The 20,661-nt window shown below is 36.6% G+C and overlaps 2 protein-coding genes across 4 annotated transcripts in view; one reads left to right on the top strand and one right to left on the bottom strand.

Annotated features, from left to right (window-relative positions):
• LOC145668568 (cytochrome P450 6k1-like) overlaps positions 1 to 12,485 on the bottom strand; it is a 94,411-nt gene extending 81,926 nt beyond the window's left edge. The window contains exon 1 of the mRNA XM_081736561.1: positions 12,245 to 12,485. The gene's annotated coding sequence lies outside the window, so the exon portion shown is untranslated. The remainder of the gene's footprint in view (positions 1 to 12,244) is intronic.
• The window catches only part of LOC145668569 (cytochrome P450 6k1-like), a 92,073-nt gene that overhangs the window by 46,955 nt on the left and 24,457 nt on the right, over positions 1 to 20,661 (top strand). For all 3 annotated transcript variants that reach the window (XM_081736567.1, XM_081736565.1, XM_081736566.1), the window contains exon 2: positions 16,484 to 17,476. In XM_081736567.1, the coding sequence (XP_081592693.1) occupies positions 16,537 to 17,476 (940 nt within the window). In that variant the 5' untranslated portion in view covers positions 16,484 to 16,536. The remainder of the gene's footprint in view (positions 1 to 16,483; positions 17,477 to 20,661) is intronic.

The raw sequence follows: 20,661 nt of genomic DNA, 5'->3' as shown, positions 1-20,661 counted from the left end.
ATGGCTCTTTTTCCTCAAATCTTGATGGACCATTTTGACGCCAGGGGCGCCGGAACCGGGGGGGCAAGGGGGGCAGTTGCCCCTCCTGAAATTTTCAAAGGGGGCAAGATACTAGTTTTGCCCCCTCACTTTCAGACTGTAAAAACATCACACAACACTGATTATATGAACTAAGTTTTGCTTTTTATAGTAATGTGAGAAAAAAAATTCTCTATTCCAGATTTATCTTTCTCTTTGAAACAAGGGACCGGACGCTTTCTCTGCCCCCATGTTAGACAAAAAGAATTAGGAAAAAGAATTGAAAATTTTCATTATTTCCATTGGTGTACATTCTCAAAACACTGTAAATTCTTTTAAAATTGTTGTTTAAGTAACCGTAAGTCTGCAATATGAAAGGAGTCGTCGAGCGAGATTTCAAAGTTTGAAAAATATAACAGTTTAAATGACTAACAGGACATTTAGGGCCTAAATACATTTTCCATAAAGTTAAATTAATGTTCTTACAAACAATATACAGAGTGCAGTAAGTTTTATAGTGAGGAGGAAAAATGTATAAGGTAGGATTAATAATTCAGAGCATGTGAAAATGCGAACTCTATTGTCGTTCCGTTCGTTTAATCCTTTCACTACCATTTTTTTTCGGAGTGAGAAGCATTAATATATGGCTATTTTAAATTGTTTTTAAACGTATGAATATATACAAAAAACATTTTCCACCGTTTCGTTCTTTGATGTGGGAAGGGTGGGACAATATGTATCCCTCTGATATTTTTACGTTGGACCTATATGTTCCAGTGGTATTGACATGAATGATCATCTTGTATTTTCAATTATGAAACGTATATTGTCAGAAAAACAATTGGGTCGTATTTATGATTACAAATATTTTACATTTCGGCATCATTTTCCAAATTACAGTACATACAACCACTGCTTTATCACTAGTATATTGTTCCTCACTTTCATCTGTTCCATTATCACTTTCATTGTTCACGTTCACTTCCACTACTGTCTATTGGATAATATTAGTAATAAGAATTCTGTGAACCATTAGCGGGCTTCTCTTTACCAGTGGAACATCGATTCATAGCAATAACATGTGGTAAATTACAGGGGTTCTCTGAGAATGTATCGTGGGACACATATATCCCAGAGGTAGTGAAAGGGTTAAGATATGAGTGCAGAAACAGAACCTCTATTTCAGCTCTCCTTTCAGACCAAGTTTGTAAACAAGAATAAGAAAGACAGTCACTGCTTATAATAACTAGTAGTGTTAGATATTTAGCTCGCAGTGGTCAAGCAATCAGTGGACATTTGCATAGTACGGGTAATTTGATGTCGCTCCTGGATGAAAGAAAAATGGATGTGCCTGTTTTCAACCAATGGATTAATCGACAGGATAACTGGCTTAGTGCTGATTGAAAGAATGAAATTTTAAAGATTATGGGACATGCATTATAGAGAGACTTGGTAGCAGAAGTTAAAGAGTCTCCATTTTATGCAATCATAGCCGACTCCACGACCGATATTTCAAAGAAAGAACAGTTGTCTCTGTGTGCGCTGTATTGACTCTGATTCATCAAACCCAACAAAATATTTATGGGTGTATGGAAATGATCACCCCAGTGGTACAAAATCGGAAACAGAATTCACGATATAAGATATTCTAACGAAACCTAACCTGAATGCAGAAAATATACAGTGTCATGATGGTGCAGCTATCATGTCAGGACGGGTGAATGGTGTGCAGAAGATAACTTCGACTCAACATCCGAAAGCTGTATACATTCATTGCAATAATCAAGCATTAGATCTTCCATTGCAGGAAGTAGCACGAAAATGCGAATCTTTGTGTGACGTGCGGGCCATAGTGAAAGACGTTGAAACATCAACCTGGATTCTGCAACGCACGCCGACATTGTTCTTGAACCCTGTAAAACTATCGACGAAAGTAATCCTAAACATTTGCTGCCTGTTTGTCCTATTCGCTGATGTGTTAGGCGAAAATCTAAACAAATTTCAATCTACTACGAACGAATTCAAATCACGTTGGAAAAGAATCATCAGTACTACAAGTGGTCCAAATGATGATCAAAAAGTAATTCTAAAAGGGTATTTGAAAAGAATAAACAAATTCGGAATGATATTTCTTCTGATAGTCAGTATACGTGCTTTTGTACCTCGCGGACAACTGACGAAAGTGCTTCAAAATTCTGAAGCTTCTGCTTCTGGAGCTAAAAGAGCAGCAACACTCTGAGAAACCTACGAACGGACAGTGCATTTGAAAACATTTATAAGGAAACAAAGGAAAATGCAGACAGACTACACTTAAAATTATCCACTTCATCAAGATCAAAGACAACACCAATTAGGTTGGAGAAGACTGATAATCCTTCTATAGCAGCTACTCTAGAACCTGTATCATATCTTCCAAAAATGAACTTTGAAATCATTGACTATTTGTTGAATGAAGTGCAGCGTCGTTTCAATCAGCCAGGCCTCAAACAACTCATAAAACTCTAGAAGATACTTTCTGAGGAGCTATATGGGCTGGTGGTCCTCTCTCAAGAGAATATTTGAAGCAGGAATTGGGAGTTCACTCGTCGGATTTTAACCTGGATAGATTATGAGCTCAGCTCAGGCTGTTTCCACCTACTTTGATGACGACTGAGTCGCTGACGACCATCAGAATATTAAAAACTATTAGTGCTAAAACCCCAACTATTCGCAGCCTTCTCGACCAAGTTGTTCGTCTAAGGACTTTCGTTCTCACTATGCCAGCTTCTTGAGCATTTGCGAAAGATCATGCGTATTATAACCAATTATTTAAATCACAAAATAGCACTTAAAATTCAATATAAACTTGAATTATTTCTTACTAATTGTGTCGTACTTTATTAGTGTGAAGTGAAGTTAATATAATGAGATTAGGAAGAGAGATGAATGTAATAACAAACTGGATATACTGAAGTAAGTGTAGTAAAAAATACAAATAACTCTGGATAATTAGTGTAATTGAATTTTCTATATAAATTTTATGAAGTCTTTAGTGAAAATTCCATTTTTTTTATTTCTGGTACGAAGACAAGTAGGTAGAAAAAAATATATTCTTATTTTTTACTTGATTATGTAGCCTATTTTATAATGTCCAAGTTGCTTTCTACCAGGCACGTAGCCAAGGGGGGGGTCCGGGGGGTCCGGACCCCCCCCCTTCGAGACCAGAAATGAAAAAATTAAGGAAGGATAAAACAAAATGAAATGACGAAATGACAAAATGAAATGAAGGATCACCGTTAAAAATTAAAAAGAAAACTACAGGAAGCTTTTGCTTACTCTTTCTTATGAGGAAATTTGTATTACTTCCAATATGGTGGCGAGGTAAGCGAGATATTCTGGAAGAGTCAGGGAATTTGAAATTTCAAGAAAAGTTATGGAATTCTCAGAATTTCTGCTACTAGTCAGGGACATTTCAAGCTTTCGAAAGCATAGTGCCGTTGTGTAACAGCGTGGACATTTTAAATCATAATTTTTTGTCATCGCATCCTTGTAGTATCCAACATGTTATTTCAAGGACAATTTTCTATTGCTCCTTTAACCTGTCATTTGGAACCGACAATAGTTGACGGAATAATAAAAACAATAATTTATGTTGAAAGAAAGTTCTGTTAGCATTTGATTCAACAGAGAAAGGAACGTATATATTGTAAAACTAGTTGAACATACACATGCTTCGCCACAGGGGCTGTATTTGGAAGTCAACGCCTGTGGGAGTATCACCATGAATCTCAGCGACGGCAAAAACTATGGATTTGATACTAATATCGGTCATTTTGGGCTATTTTTTACATGTCTCGGTATCCACCCCCCGCTGACTCCCAGCCCGCATACAATTGTAACTAAATTTGCACGTCATCGCTAATGGAAATGTCACCATTGATTTCAGCGACCGCGAAAACTATGGATTTGACACTAATGTCGATCATTTTGGATTACTTTTATGTCTTTCCCCTCCGGCGACCCCCGGCCCGGAGCCGAATAGCGTGAATTTGGAAGTTAATGCGATCCGAGTTTCACCATTGATTTCAACGACCGCGAAAATATGAATTCGACACTAATAGCTCAAGTGGTAGAGCGTTGACTTCGCATTCGAGAGGTCGTGGCTTCGAATCCTGCTGCCGACCATCCTGAGATTTTCCAGGGTTTCCCTCAGTCCTACCAGGCAAATGCCGGGATGGTACCTACTAAACAGACCCTGGCCGATACCTTCCCAAATCCTTTCCGTTGTTAATGTTGTTGGATAACCAGTGTAAATGGCCTCTGAGCTGTATCTGGTGATTGTTAAATAAATAAATAAATATCGGTCATTTTCTACTACTTTTACATGTTCCGGTAAACGCCCCGCTGAGACCCCCCTGGTTCGAATTTCGACAAAAACATTTAAATCTGGTCTGGAGCCTGGACCAAGGTATTCGTGACTAAAATTTGGTAACTCTCGGTCAATTTGTCTGGTTCCCAAACCGGTTCCGGTAAACGCCCTCTGAGAGCCCTGTTTAGAAATTTAAAAAAACGCTTCGTCTTGATCTGGGGCCTGAGCCAAGGTACCCTTGACCAAAATTTGGTAACTCTCGGTCCACTCATCTGGTCCCCAGGCCGCACACAGACAGACAAACACACAAACAAACTCTTTATTTTATTTATATTAGAAGATAGTTTACAAGACAATATTGAGTAAGTACTTTTTATAATAATTGAGGTCATAACGAAAGGAAAATTGTTATATTTGAATAAACAGGAGAAGGACGTAAATATTGTAAAATCTTTTTCAATACTTTTTTTTTATTATTTTGCTAGAAATTTCTTCATAGTTTGTTATTAAAATACTTGCCAACATATCGTCATTTTATTGTCCTAACAACCAAATATATGTTGATAGTAAAGTAGTTTAGATTGATCGAGCTCCTGGGCCTTCATAATTTCATGTCACTCTGCCCCCCCCCCCCATCGTTACGAAATCCCGGCTAAACGAACCAATATATGTTCCAGTAAAATAGTTTAGAATGATCGAGCCCCTTTTGGGATGACCACAGTATTTCATGTCACGGACCCCCCCCTTCACGAAATCCTGGCTACGTGCCTGTTTCTACTACAAGGTGCTACAAAGTTTGTAGTTCTAAATAGCAATTTCTAATATTACAGTGGACTGCAACATCAGAATTGGATTTTTAAAAATATAATTTTAATTTCTACATTTCCAAGTGATTTAAGTAGCTTTAAGATTCTTTAATAGTGTCCGTGTGACCACGTCCAATACAGTTAAAAATTTGTACTAGTATATAAAATGGTAAAATTTGTACTTACAAACAGTCATTATGAGCAGTACCAATTTTACAATTTTATATGTTTTTAATTCTGATTTCAGTGGTTGAAAATTTCTGCACCAGACCAAAATCCAGCACAAAACTGACACGGGATTAATTAATCCAAAAATGTAAACTAAGATGCCTCTAATAGATGGAAATTTCACTCTCATGAAACTATTTACAACTTCATTATATTATTATTATTATTATTATTATTATTATTATTATTATTATTATTATTATTATTATTATTATTATTATTATTATTATTAACCAATCAAGTCAAATTATTGTTACATTACAAAGATATATTCGTATTATCTTACCTATGTTACATTCCCGTGTCTATTTTCAAGACAGCAGTTTGCCCCCCCAGCTGAAAAATACTTCCGACGCCACTGTTTGACGCATTTCTTGTGATGCCCAAAATGTAGAAATAGGCGAACAGAACGGTACAAAACACACACTAAACGATGTGAAGGAAATGTCCTTCAAATTCGTTGGTGGCGGAACAGCATTAACTTGTTTTGTTATATTCGTAGGTCCATTTTGACCCACTTTCGGTGACGCAGAAAACGTACAAAACAAGCACCAAACGATGCGAAAGAAACGACATCGAAATTCGACAGTGGCAGAACAGTGAGCCATTTAATTTCCACTTTGAAGGCCCCTTTAACTCACTTCCGGTGACGCACAAGACGAGGAAGTAGGTGCACAAAACTTTTTTTTTTTAAAGCTACTAAATGATGCGAAAGAAACGACCTAGTAATTCGATAGTGGCGAAACAGTAGGTCATTTTCGTCACACCTTCGTGGCCCATTTTGCACCACTTCCGGTGACGCACAAAACATGAAAATACGCGCTCGAAACGACAAGAAACTTACACTAAGCAATGTGAAAGAAGCGACTTTGAAATTCGTTGGTGGCGGAACAGTGAGGTATTTTCGTCCCACCTTGGAAACTGTATTATTCCCAATTACCCCCTAATTTTGAGACTTTTCTAATGATAGAATATGTTTTCCTAATCGCTGATTTTGTCGGCAGTTACTGTTTTTCTCGGCCGTTGTTTTAGCAGTCAATGTTTTGTCCGTAAATTTTATGTATGATGGGCATATAGAGTTCTTTCGAGGGGGATAGAACCATAAACATAATATATTTAAAAAATACTGAGTTTTACGGCTTTCTTCCCAGGAGGCAAAGGGATGGTAGTTATAAAGCATTTCTTATAAGTACCTTATTTGACATATATGAAACAGTAACAAGTGGACAACACAATACATACACATATTCTTATCTTCAGCTTTAATTGCTGATTTCAATTGCAATTGACAATTACAATTAACAATTACAAGTTTCAATTGTCAATTGCAATTAACAATTGAATGTTTCAATTGCACTCTTTGCAATTGACAATTAACAATTAAAAGTTTCAATTGCCTGGTGACCAATTAACAATTAACAATTGACGAAAATTTAATTGCAGATTTTATGATTGAATTCAATTGCAATTGAAATTAATTGTCAATTACAAATTGAAATCAATTGCAATTGAAATCAATTGCAATTACTTTTCAGAGCAATTACTTTCAATTGATTGATCAATTGCAATTGATTTCAATTGATTTTGCCCAACACTGTTATAGACAGTGATGACAATTGCAAGCCAAGACATTTTATATAATTTTGCATGCACATGTAAGAAAAAAAGATATTTATATTAGATATAATTATGTATTTTAATACAACGACTGGGAAAGGAAACAGTGATTTAATTTGACGTATTAGAAATTCAGTTTTCCATTTTCAGAAAATACAACGCAGAACCAATTCTTAGTTTTCTTTTCTTTTAATACTTGCTTGGAATAATTATGTTTCTACGTTGAATTTGTACCTGTATATCTGGCAAATGATAGCTTGAACACTATTTTACTACGGTTAGAATACAAACCTTTAAAGTGTGTCGTATCTGTTGGATTGATGGTAAGATTGGAATTTACCTTTCTTAATTAGTGTTGCCCTCTAGACGACACTAGAGGGAGTTTTCTTCATGAGAAACGAAACAAGAAAGAGGTCCTCCAATAGAAAGAGATACACTTTTCAAGAGAGAGCTGAGAAAGCACTTTGTCGATATTTGTTTAGAATGAGAGTGTCCCAAATCGCGTCTCATGGGAAACACTAATCAAAACCGTAAATTGTGACCATATTATTCGTCCACTGGGGACCACTCACTACAAAGGTGCGTGTTCTAACCGTGGACTTTCCGTTAAGAGGCGTGATTTTACATACTTCGTGATCTAATGATTCATTAAATATGTACGAAGCTGAAATCGGACAGCAATGAAAAAAGACGCGAAAAATATAGAAAATGGGGGGGGGGATAATATGAAGACTAAATTGGTAGAAGTAATTGAAAAAGTATTAGCAGAAGTTAGCAATGAGGGTGCGGAGATTCATTTACTTTTTTCATTAAGAATGAGTAATTTGTCTCAAACATTGTAGAAACATATTTCATTACAGTGCTCAAACTTGTATTAAAATCACAAATTATTTATTCGTCACAAGTGTGGGAAAATTTTCTGTGGTTCAAGTATATTTTATCACTAACATAAGTTGTGCCATTATAACTATAAGTATTACAATTCGAAAAAGAAACAATAAATTTGTGGGAGTTTACGAATGGTTGTTAGTATTCATAATGCCTTCGCTACTACTATGCACAAATCTTTTCGAGTATAATGTATATATCGGGTTTTACAAAATAAGTGTTACAACTCTTGGGAGTTGACTCCTGCCACTGAGACAAGAAAAAAGTCCCCTTGAATTTTCGGCTATCGGACATAGTTTCGGACCTACATGGTGCCGAAAGTGTGGAAAAATGATTTTCGGACGCCAATAGTTCGGAAACTATCCAACGTAAAGAGAGCCGGTAAAAAATTAACTGAAGAAGTCGTACCTGCTGTATTGAATTATGTATGCTTCACAATCCTACCACGCACGCGCAAGGGATTTCCCAAAGGAACGTAGGGAGTCCCAAGTAATCTGCCAAATTAAAAATGGTCTAAATGGATATGAATTGATAGGGTTTCTACCAGGTAACAATGATTCGTTTGTATTAAGTCAATATCTGGAACGAATATAAAATGGTGGACACCTTCATGCCCGTTGTGTATGGTTGCATAACCACCAGGTACGGATGCTGGCCAACAGTGACGTTCTGAGTATTAAGTGTAGCGAATTTGTAGTCATATGGTCTAGAAAGACATCTGGAGTATCAGTAGAGCACACCAGATGAAGCAAGGTGATTCACATGTGTGGAAACACGTAATCCAAAATGCCCAGAAATGCACTCATATTCAGAAAACGTAAGTTCAAAGCGTCGGAAATGTAAGGAATAACATAAAGAACATAAAAGTCATTGACAATTCACCAATAATATTCCCTCAAACCGATGCAATATGATGTGCACAGTTGCATGCTCATAACCGTCCTGGAACTCTAATTGGTGACAATCAAATTTATAATGTAATTGTAACAACTGAGGCCAAGTTGAAATTGTGAAGGGGGTTCCCAAAGAAACTTGGGAAACTAAAGGAATATCACTACTGGGATCGCATAATCGATATTGAAATGTGGCCAATGTGTGTGTTGATATCAACATGTAGCTAATGGACAAATGCCAACATGTCCCAAAACTGCTGGGACACCGTCCTACGTGCAAAAAATAGGAAAATAATGTTGCACATTCTGCTATTACACCTGATGCACTTTCTGGTAGAACGTAACTAGAACACGATTGTATCAATGTTCTTCTTTGTCTGGGGCATTGTCCCACAGTCGACACATATGGAAAGAAAGCTCTTAATCCATGGTTCAAATTCTGATAGAACGTGAAAGTGGCAAACTTGTATCGTGTCCCACGTCTTCTGGGACATATGACGTAGTTGAAATAGAGGAAAATACCTCCAAAAATTCGTATCTTGCATACATTGCACATGCCAGGAAAAAGAGGAAAATGAACCAATTTGGCACATGTAACAATAGGGCCTACTGCTGCTGGAACAGCAAGAAACGTCTTAAAGTTCTGATTGTTTACAACTGTGCCCTAGTAATAACAAAATGAAACACATATTCATGTCGGGAAGCTGTACAAGAGTGCTTGCCAAAGAAAGTGGGTACTCCTCAAAGGAACGAATACAAAGAAAGTGAGGCTCCCTCGTAGCCTTAGGACTAGAGCGCTTGCTTTCACGCACGTTGTTGCAGTTTCCAATCCTGGTGTGAGCCCACGGCCTCAGATTCAAGACCTGAGTAGTACTTTAGATCCCACTTTAAACTTAGGTTCCGTCTCTGCGTAGCCCTGTCGCTGAAAGAGACGCTAAACACCCTAACAAAAGAAAACGAAGAAAGTGGAGTAAACACGCACGATGGCAAGTAACGTTTCCAGGCATAGAAGATCTTCCAGGCATTTCCAGGGATATTTCTTGCTTGTGATCAAGTGATCCGGGGTGAGGAGACAAGTGGTTCGGATCCTATGTTAAACTGTAGAGCGTCACGATCATCTTGTGGAGGGCAATGGCAAACCATCAGCTTCACCTTCCTCATATATCTTCGAATCGAACACTTACTTCCACCTATCTGTTGTGTTTGCCGATGGAAGTCGTCCCACAAACAAGTGAAGGAATAAAAGCCAGCCTTTCGGATCGGCCCGTACAAACCAATGACAGCTTGTGTGAAATCGCAACCTGAAAGGAACGACCACAAAGGCAAATAATAATAATAATAATAATAATAATAATAATAATAATAATAATAATAATAATAATAATAATAATAATAATAATAATAATAATAATAATAATAATAATAAACATATTCATAATAAACAGAACAGAATGTTTGAAGAACTACATCTGAAATGAATCAGAGTAGGTTAATAACGATTTCAGCTATTTAATACAGAAAGTGCCACTAGAGGCGTGGGAAGTGTATCTATGTCTGCTGTGACGTATTAGCGTTTCTGAATACACTTAACAATTGTTTTTAATCGACAGTTGATCGTCTTGTACGTCCTTCGTTTGACTGTTCTGAGTTTAGTCTGACTTGTGTGTGTCGTTGAATTGCGCCAAGGAGTATTCTACCTTTAGGGCGTATTCCATTGTTCCTTTTGGGTTTGTAAGTGAACACCTATGTGACATTATGTGGGTGCGAATTAAAATAGTCGTCATATGTCGCTGGGACGTAAATCCCCCCCCCCCCCTGTGTTCATCAGCTCTGGAACAGGATAATGGTGGAATACTCTACACATGAGTTTGGCGATGTGCATCTCATTTACGGGGAGGCACACAAAAAGAGTCGTCAAGCACGGCGTATGTATCAGGAACGATTTCCGAATAGGCAGATATCAGCACATACACTCTTCGCAAGACTTAATGTTCGCCTGCGTGAAACTTGCTCGCTACTTCCTCGTACGTAAGTAGGACTGTAGAAGACCTCGTACTGTAAGCACTGTGCAATTTGAAGAGGAGATGTTGGATACGGTATGGGACGATCCTGGCACTAGCACACGTGCTATTGCTTAGCCGAAAAAAAAAAAAAACATCATACTAATGTGTTCCACGTTCTTCAGGAAGAGGGTTTGTACCCATACAAGTTGCAGAATATGCAGCACATACTACCTACGGACTTTCCCAAGCGGATTGATTTTTGCGAATGGTATGTGCAACAAACACATGCCATTCCAGATTTTCCAACAATAGTGTTGTGGAAGGATGAGTCTATGTTTACTAGAGATGATATCTTCAATAGCCACAGTAGTCACGTCTGGGATATGGACAATCCCCACGCAATACTTGTGCGCCATCATCAACACAGGTTCGCAGTAAATGTGTGGTGTGGCATCGTGGGTGACCATTTGATAGGCCCGTGCATTTTGTCTACTACCTTGAATGGTGGGAATTATCGTGTGTTTCTTCAGGACGTGTTGCCAGAACTTTTAGAAAATGTGTCGCTCACAGTGCTATCGTTTGATGAAGGAGGTCGTGTGAATTCGCCTTGCACTTACAGTCTACATTAATCACAAAGTAAAACTTTCCCAATCATCTCCTTCGTTAAGATGCGTAAACATGCTTTGCCAACCTTCATTCAAGCTTGGGAGAACTTGAATGACAAGATTGGTCGCAACATGGTCGGCTGCGTATGAACTATCCTATTTGAAGATTTAAATAAAAAAAAAAAAAAAAAAAAAATGAATACTAAATTTTACCTTCTTTCCGTGCTTATTACTGTATACCGCGAGGGATAGTTCACTACTTACAAATTAAAATGAAGTACATGCCACAACCTAACTCTCGCGCCAAAATTAGGCTTTACACTCAAAGAAAATCAAATAATAACTCAAACAACGGAAGTTCGCTTCAAATATTCATATTTAACTATGAAGATAATCTGTCTTACATGAAAGAAATATCACAATGGATTTGATATCTGCATATAAACTAAAACATGAACAAATATTAAGCATGAACAACATGAAAATGAAGCTTGTACTGTTAATATCAAATATACAGTTGTAAAAAAAATCACATATATATAATTGCAAATTATTCTTTCCTCAATAATTTCCCTATCTAGCTAAACGTATATGTATAAATAGATAATTGTCTACATAAAGTAACCTTTCGTGCACGATATTATTAGTAGTGGCTAATTTTCGTTACTTTTCTTTTCTTTTATTGTTATTATTATTATGACAGTAGAACTGGCGCACTGATTAACGAGAAATCACTTTATTTTGTCCCAACGGCGTGCTCCTATTAATAACTTTCTTGGGAACGTTCCTAGCGTTAACTCCTTGTAGCTACATCAAACATATATTTAAAATTACTTACAAAATGTCTCTTCAGAAGCGGGATCTTCCCTTTGGTCTCGTCCTACGACTACTGAGTGTAGATGGAACCAATGTAACATCACTGGTAAGAAAGCCTTTTAACACTAAATTTAACTGGTATCGGGCCTAGGAATAAACGTGGAGAATCCTTCTAATTTCTGCTAAAAATGTAGTTATACTCAAACCATGATTTTACAATAACGCAATTCTTCACGCTTGAAGTGCGTGGTTTCCTCTCTAGTTGTCCATGCCCGATTGCTTGGCGCACTTTTTGGTCACCACCAGGCACGTGATGAGCAAGCAAGTCCTGGATATAACACTATTCCCTATTGGTTAATAATTGAAAAGTTGTCCAATCACGATTAAACTTAGAAGTGGTTGGATACGTGGCATGACATAGCAACTTGTAGAATGTTCCATGCAACTACGCAGAAAGAAATTTCAGTGCCTTCGAAACAAAAGGCTATTGTTCTCCACACGCACACACACACAAGAAAAGTCAGTTTTTGGCGTCGAAGAGATGACATGGACTGTAAAAGCACTCACATAGTTGCCAACTGATAGATTTATCACTAAGAATTAGTTATAAGTTCAATAAAATATGCGCGTTAATTTTTCTTGCTTCGAGAGTCGATAGCAACAGATAGACAACGTATCTGATTTCAGCACGACGGTATCTCCGCGCATTTTGACCGGGAAACCAGGGTCGTATTCAACAACATTTTCGGCGATCACTGGATTGGCATCGGTGGACCTTGTCCGTAGCACCTCGGTCACCCGACCTCACACCGGTGGATTTCTTTTTGTGGGGAGAAATAAAACGGCTTGTGTTTGATACCCACATAGAAAGTGCTGAGGACCTCGTTGCTCGCATCAATGCCGCTGCTGAGATCATAAATGATATGCCACATAAATTTGCGCCTACCATACAAGCTGTGCACTGTACGAATTGACGGATTTATTTTCCTATATTTTGAATGCGTAATATTGTCCCAGAAGAAGTGGGACGTGCTAACGTGTTGTTACTTTCAAGTTGTATCAGAATTTGAACCATGTCTACTAGAAGAATTTAGAGAGTTATTTCCCATGTTCCGAGTGTGGGACAATGTTCGAGACAAAGGGGGTCATGGATTCAATTGTGTTCTATTTACGTTGTACCAGAATCCGACCCATGTATACTTGAACATACTACAGTTATTGTTATTCTCCTATGTTTCAAACGTGGGACAGTGTTCCAGCAGAGGTGGGCCATGGATACAATTGCGTTCTTTTTACGTTGCACTACATTACGAACCAAGTGTAATAGCAGAATGTACAACGTTATTTTCCTATTTCTCGCAAGTGGGACTGTGTCCCAACAGAAGTGAGACATGTTGACATTTGTCCATTAGCTACATGCCATTTGTCCATCAACACACACATTGGCCACATTTCAATATCGATCTTGCGACCCCACTAGTGACATTCCTTTAGTTTCTCAAGTTTCTTTGTGAGTGCCATTGCACAATTTCAACTTGGCCTCCTTATTAGTATGCAACTGTGCAGGCCATATTGCATCGATTTGCGATAATAATATTGGTGAATTGGCAATGGCTTTCATATTCTTGATGCTATTCCTTACATTTCCGACGCATTGAACTCACGTTTACTAAGTATGAGTACATTTCTGGGCATTTTTCATTACGTGTTTGCACACATGTGAATTACCTTGCTTCATCTGTTGTGCTCTACTGACAATCCAGATGTCTTTCTAGAACATTTGACTACAAATTCGCTACACATCACTGTTGGCCAGCATCCGTACCTGGTGATTATGTAACCATACACAACGGGCATGAATGTGTCCGAAATTCTGTATTTGTTCCAGATATCGACTTAATACAAACGAATTATTGTTACCTGGTAGAAACCCTATCAATTCTTATCCATTTAGACCAATTTTCATTTGGCAGATTACTTGGGACTCCCTACGTTCCTTTGGGAATCCCTTGCGCGTGCATGGTAGGATTTTGAAACATCCATACTTCAATACAACAGGTATGACTTCCTCAGATAATTTTTTACCGGCCCTCTTTACGTTGGATAGTTTCCGAACTATTGGCGTCCGAAAGTCATTTTCCCACGCTTTGGGCATCTTGTAGGTCCGAAACTATGTCCGATAGCCGAAAGTTCAAGAGGAATTTTTCTTGTCCCAGTGGTAGGAGTCACCTCCCAAGAGTTGTAACACTCATTTTGCAACAGCCGATATATATATATATAGCCGTATGTGTGTATCGGTTAGCGTATGAGCCTCTGGTGTGGGAGACCAGGGTTCGATTCCCGGCAGAATTCCACGTTTATCAGTAGGTCCCGTCTCATATAGCCTTGCTACTGACAGGAGGGACGTGAAACTCAATATCAACTCAGTATATGTGTGTGTAAGTACACCATTATCTTGTGAAATGTTGATAGTGATGTGTTTACTTCATTTTATAATATTTTGATATTTTGAGTTTTAAAGAAAAGAAATTTAAGACACGTAAAAATTTTAATTTTTGTAAATACATATAAACAGTTTGGGCATTAAATGGTTCCAGAAGACATGGAAAATAAATAGGAAATTTAGTAATACATTAGCGCCCAAACCTTAAATATTAAGAACATATTGACGTCTTTCTCTGTAATAGGGGTTTAATTAGTTGATTCTCGAATATAATACAATACATGATAAAACAAAATATATTACACAACCAGTAACAATCTAGAACTGGAACAGAAAGCTAGGCACTCTGAATGTGGAATGCATCTTATCCGCCGAGGAAACTTATGTCCTACATAAGTAAACAAACTAAATGCACATGGTGTTTGTAGGAACGAATTGGTATAGGATATAGACTTCACTAACAGATATGCAAGACTGAAATCGATGTGAAATATTGAAAACGAAATGACAAAACAATCCTTAGTGCAATGCCTGAACCTTTTATTTGTGGGCCTTCTGCATTTGGGAAGAGTTTGCGGTAAGCAATACATTTGCCTATAGCATCTCAAGCATGTTCTATCGGTTTGACATGGAAATACAAGAGCCATTCATTGCGGTGAATATTCTTTTCTTTTAAAGAGGTTCGTCACGGCCACTGGCCAATGTGTACGAGGATTGCCAACGTACAAATCAAACTCTGACCCACAGCTCGAGAAATAGGCAAACATGACACAGAGTAAGACATCATTACAATATGTCTTACTCTCACAGTTGTGACAGGCCTTCCTTCTAATACCTGGAATTCGGTAATCCCATTTCTTGCTTAAGGCACTATAATGCCGATCTTTTGTTTCTTTCCACTATGTTTCCTTGGTTGTACAGAGCACCAGAGTTGAGAACAATGCATTGGTTTTCTGAATCAGTCGCTAAATCTGTTTCCGAACGTTAAAAACACACTACACTATTCTTTATTTGATCAGGAAATATGATATCGACACAATCGTACCAAAGCCTGCTTGACACACACTTTTAATGGGATACATTTCATAGTTTTGCGTCATAAACAATATGACATTCAGGCATCCTGTTACATCTTCACGTGATAATTGTATTCTAGTATTTGCGTACAGGCAATAAGCCAGCTGACCAGCAATGATCCGACAATTTCGTTTTGCAGATTTCACGAAGTAACGATCCTCTAATAGTTTAGTATACTACGTGGACACTCTCATTTGGCACGTCTTGAGGAATTTCGTTTTATCTGATACCTTGACCACGATCTTAACACTATGATGTAGCGAATTCTGAATTCACTTGCAACTGATTACGCTTCGCACTTCTTCATATTTACCAACTCACCCAAATGATCTCTATGATCACTTAGTAATTTTGCACAAGAATTTGCGAAACAAATCATCACTGATTGTCATATCACATTACAAGCATCACAGGACCTGCTCACTTCACCACTCAATGGTAAACTAGCTTCAGGCTTCACCGAACATGATGGATATGAGCTCTGACTTCTCAATAAATGAAGTGTTTGTGTGACATAAAGTGACAAAAGCTCATATTTTCCGAAAACCATTCCGTGATTACATTTAGAACACCAGTGCAATAGTAATTATTAATATTATTTACATGTTAGTTTTAACATTTTAACAGTTCTTATTACTAGATATACATATATATAATTGATAATCAACATGAAGGTACATATATATAATTGATAATCAGCATGAAGGTATCTAGATGTTATTGATTTCTTTGTAATTTCAGGAAAACCTTTGGACACTCTAACTACCGTATACAAGTGAAATACATCATCCAGTATGTCGATTGCTGCTTTTTCTTATGACTGGCTATATTATGTTATTGCATTACTCGTGGGTTTGTTTGGATTTCTGTACTTCTTTGTCAGCTACAAGCTAAGTTACTGGGAAAGAAAAGGGATACCTTACGTAAAACCATCTCTAATTTTTGGAAACATGAAAGATGTAACATTTCAACGTATAAATTTTCCTACATTTTTTCGACAATTGTACAATGAATTGAAAGATCACCGATTTGGAGGAGCATATTTATTCCAGAAGCCAATAATAGTACTTATTGATCCTGAACTAATCAAAACCATTACAATTAAAGATTTCAGCCATTTTCAAGACCATCAAGCAATTATAGATGAAGAAGTTGATCCTTTGCAAGGAAAGAATTTATTTGCTTTGCAGGGATTACGTTGGAGACACATGCGAATAAAACTAGCTCCGACTTTTACGTCGGGCAAAATGAAGAAAATGTTTCACCTTGTCACTGAGTGTGGAGATCACCTAATTAAATTTCTTGAGAGTCCTGCAACTACAGGTGAACCAATGGAAGTAAAAGATTTAATGGGGCGATATACAACAGACGCTATAGCTTCTTGTGCTTTTGGAATTCAAATAAATAGTGTCACAGATCCTGATAATGAATTTCGAAAAATTGGCAAAGAGGTGACGAAACCACCTGGTTTAATTGACGGCATAAAGCTTTCACTAGCACTTTCATTTCCAAATGTAGCCAAGAAAGTTCGTTTTACTTTCACGCCTCCGGAAGCCATAGTCTTTATGCGAAGAGTTTTAAAAGAGAATATGGATTACCGTGAAAGTAATAACGTTACCAGAAATGACTTTGTTGATCTGCTAATTAAACTGAAGAACGATGGTCATGTTGAAGGAGATGATGATGAGACAGATGCCCAGAATGGAATCCTCCCAAAGGAAGATATTGAACTAGGTAAGTATTTATGGTTCACTGTTGATTATGCAGGGTGAAGATTCGTCTCTTAAACAAATTAGCAGAACATTATGTGAGAATTAGAAGCTTTGCAAATTTTGATATTTGTGCAAATAACATAAAATTTTTGGAAGTGTTTGTACAAATATAACAGTAATTCAATTTCATTGCTTTTTATCTTCTCCCATTATTATTATTATTATTATTATTATTATTATTATTATTATTATTATTATTATTATTATTATTATTATTATTATTACATCTAACGTTCTAGAGAGTATGAGAAATCCTCATCAGTGAAGTTAGTTGAATTTATTAGTAAGACAAGTAAGGGAACTAGAAGTTAGAAATTGCTAATTGAAGTAACTTTTTAATAATAATAATAATAATAATAATAATAATAATAATAATAATAATAATAATAATAATAATAATAATAATAATAATAATAATAATGTCAATCATGTAATAACCCGGAATAGAGTGATCGTTAAAATAGTTTACTAATTAAATAGAGTATGTATGAGTATATTCGAATATTACGGCTGAGAACGTTAATTATTAATAATTTGCCGTTAGGAAATTGTCTCAATTTTAATACTATATTGATATATTACAAGTAATTGCACCGTAGTTTTAGAACAACATAGCAAGACATAGTCAACGTATCTAAATGATTTAAATATTAATAGAGCAACCATAAAACATAAAAAAACAGTAAAAGCATAATGGAATTTTTCACCTATGGTTGGTACCATATTTGTGAGTTTGTCCACTTTACATATCCAAATTTGCTAATGTTATAAGCATAATTTACATAAATAAAGCATAAAACATAATGCTAAGTGCTTTTTATTCCAGAACACTTTGTATGCGTACAATAAAGAAAAATATGTTCATATATTTTGACAAAGAAAAAATGCTCAACAAAGACCATTATCAATGCCGCAAACAATGGAAATAAACTGCCAGTTGCCTTTACACGTAACAATGGAAAGTTCGAATTCCTCCTCTCTCCACACCTTCCGCTCAGAAGGATTTTTTTGTTTCCTCACTTTGTATTAAAAAGCAGGCAAGACTGGTTGTGCTTATTCCAAGATGCCAAAATCAAACGTATATGCATCTCAGAGAGTAAGAGAATTCCCATTCCCATTTCAAAGTAGGAGTAGGGTTGCCATAATTTTTTGATCCAAAATACGAACAAGCCTTAAAATGACGACCCATCAAAGATACGGTGCCCAAACACAGAACAAATATTTTGAAATTTCTTACCTAAAAATCACCTTTTTAGGTTATCACACAATTGTTTACTGTAATACTTGAAACACTATTGGAAACTAACATGTTTCATTTTTTTTTTCATTAACACAAATATAATAAATCATGGAATTAAATTACGTATATTAAATCTAACCAAAAGAACCCTGGAATGTAAAAATGAGACACTCTTTCAAAACATAACCTACTTTATTAATAGTAACTAAAATATGTTATATGATGAAAACAATTCTTTTTGCCCGAGATTTTAGCGATTCCTGACACGGAAATTTTCTGGCACCTCCAAAAACTGTCAAATACGGACATTTTCCTATTTCATGCTTTGTACGATACGGACACGGAAAACAAACAATCCGTACAAAATATGGACATATGACAACCCTAAGTAGAAGGGGTGATCTCAAGGTGACCAGAGCTTTTACTTTCAAAAACGGGACGCATACGAATCGGCGACCGGGGAGTGACGGGGTGCTTATATATCTGACTTCCACATTGCATTTTGAGACTAAGCAGTTTTCTTTTCTCAATTTACAAAATATACAAGTAAGAATGATAACACGCCGTTTTGAACTTAAGTACAACCCAACAATACTTTTAACTACTTGATCAGTCAGAATTCCAACTCAATTTCCACTTGAAGCACAGAACACTCAATTCCCATTTGAACATTCAGAAGTTCCAAACACAGCTGAACCTTCCCAATGAGTGCTGGTACAAAACAATGTAGAATTTGCATTGACCATTTATATTTTGAATAATAATTACGGGACACCTGGGTCATTTTTGCTTAAAAGCGGGACATTTGGGCGTCCCGTTTGAGAATCATATAGAAAGGGGACAACGGTGGAAAAAAAGGGACTGTCCCGGCTAAAACGGGACGTCTGGTCACCTTGGGTAATCTATTTTATCTGTTTGTTCTGAATTCATTAAATATGAGAAGTATACTGCACAGCAACATGTTTCTTCTTCGAAACACCGCCTAAGGAAAACTACACAAAATTAGATAGTATGTTGCATTGATGTAATTTTTAGTGGGAAAAATGAATAGTTTCATATACATGTTTAATGCTTGTGTAATAAAAACGAGTAAAATAAAACAAATATGTAACAAAAATGGGGCAAAATGAAGTATAATTCAAGGAACAGCATATTAAGGCATAATTTAAGAAAAAGCATAATGTAAGGAAAAATAAAGCATAATATACATCTGTATAAAGCATAAAGTTGGTTGCCTTAAATATGAATTTAGGACTCTGGCTTCCAGTTTTTCTTAATAAGCAACTCCTGTCTATCTGACATCATGGGTTAATTAGTCTTGTAATTTCATCAGTGTTGCAGAAATAAGGAGTTTGTTATAATCGTTAACGATAGAAGTAGAGCTGCTATTGAAATTCTGCAAATGATGTTCTCCTTTCCTGAATATTTAATCCATCCCCGTATTTAAAAAAAAATTCTTTAGGTTAGCGTTGAGACTGAGGACTGTGTTGAAGTAAAACAAGTTGCCATCCAAATCATCGTAGTTCATTAACACAAACTGGGAAGCAATGACTCGAAAACAAAATATCTCTATCTTAATGACAAATTGGTTATTAAAAGTGATAGTTTTTACTCCGTTGAAAAATAATCTTGTTTTAAGAACCATAGTCCTTAGGACAGCATTTAACTATGTTTTCCTTGTCCTCTTTAGCATTTGCCAAAATATCATAATTCAATTAAACTGTTAGGCACAAATACAGCCATTATTATCTAAAACTAGCTGAAATACCGTTCATTGAACGGGAAGAATAGAAGATTTATGAAAAATATTTCAATGTCCTTCCTCCGCTTAGCATACACATTTCTGTAAAAATGTAACGATAAAAAAGATACGGAGTTTGTCTCTCTACCGCCAGGGATTCGTGAGA

The sequence above is a fragment of the Thermobia domestica genome, chromosome 13, assembly GCF_964235325.1.
Source record: "Thermobia domestica chromosome 13, izTheDome1.hap1.1, whole genome shotgun sequence".
NCBI lineage: Eukaryota > Metazoa > Arthropoda > Insecta > Zygentoma > Lepismatidae > Thermobia > Thermobia domestica.
The sequence above is the reverse complement of the archived record's forward strand: the minus strand, read 5'-3'. Positions and strand labels throughout refer to the sequence as shown.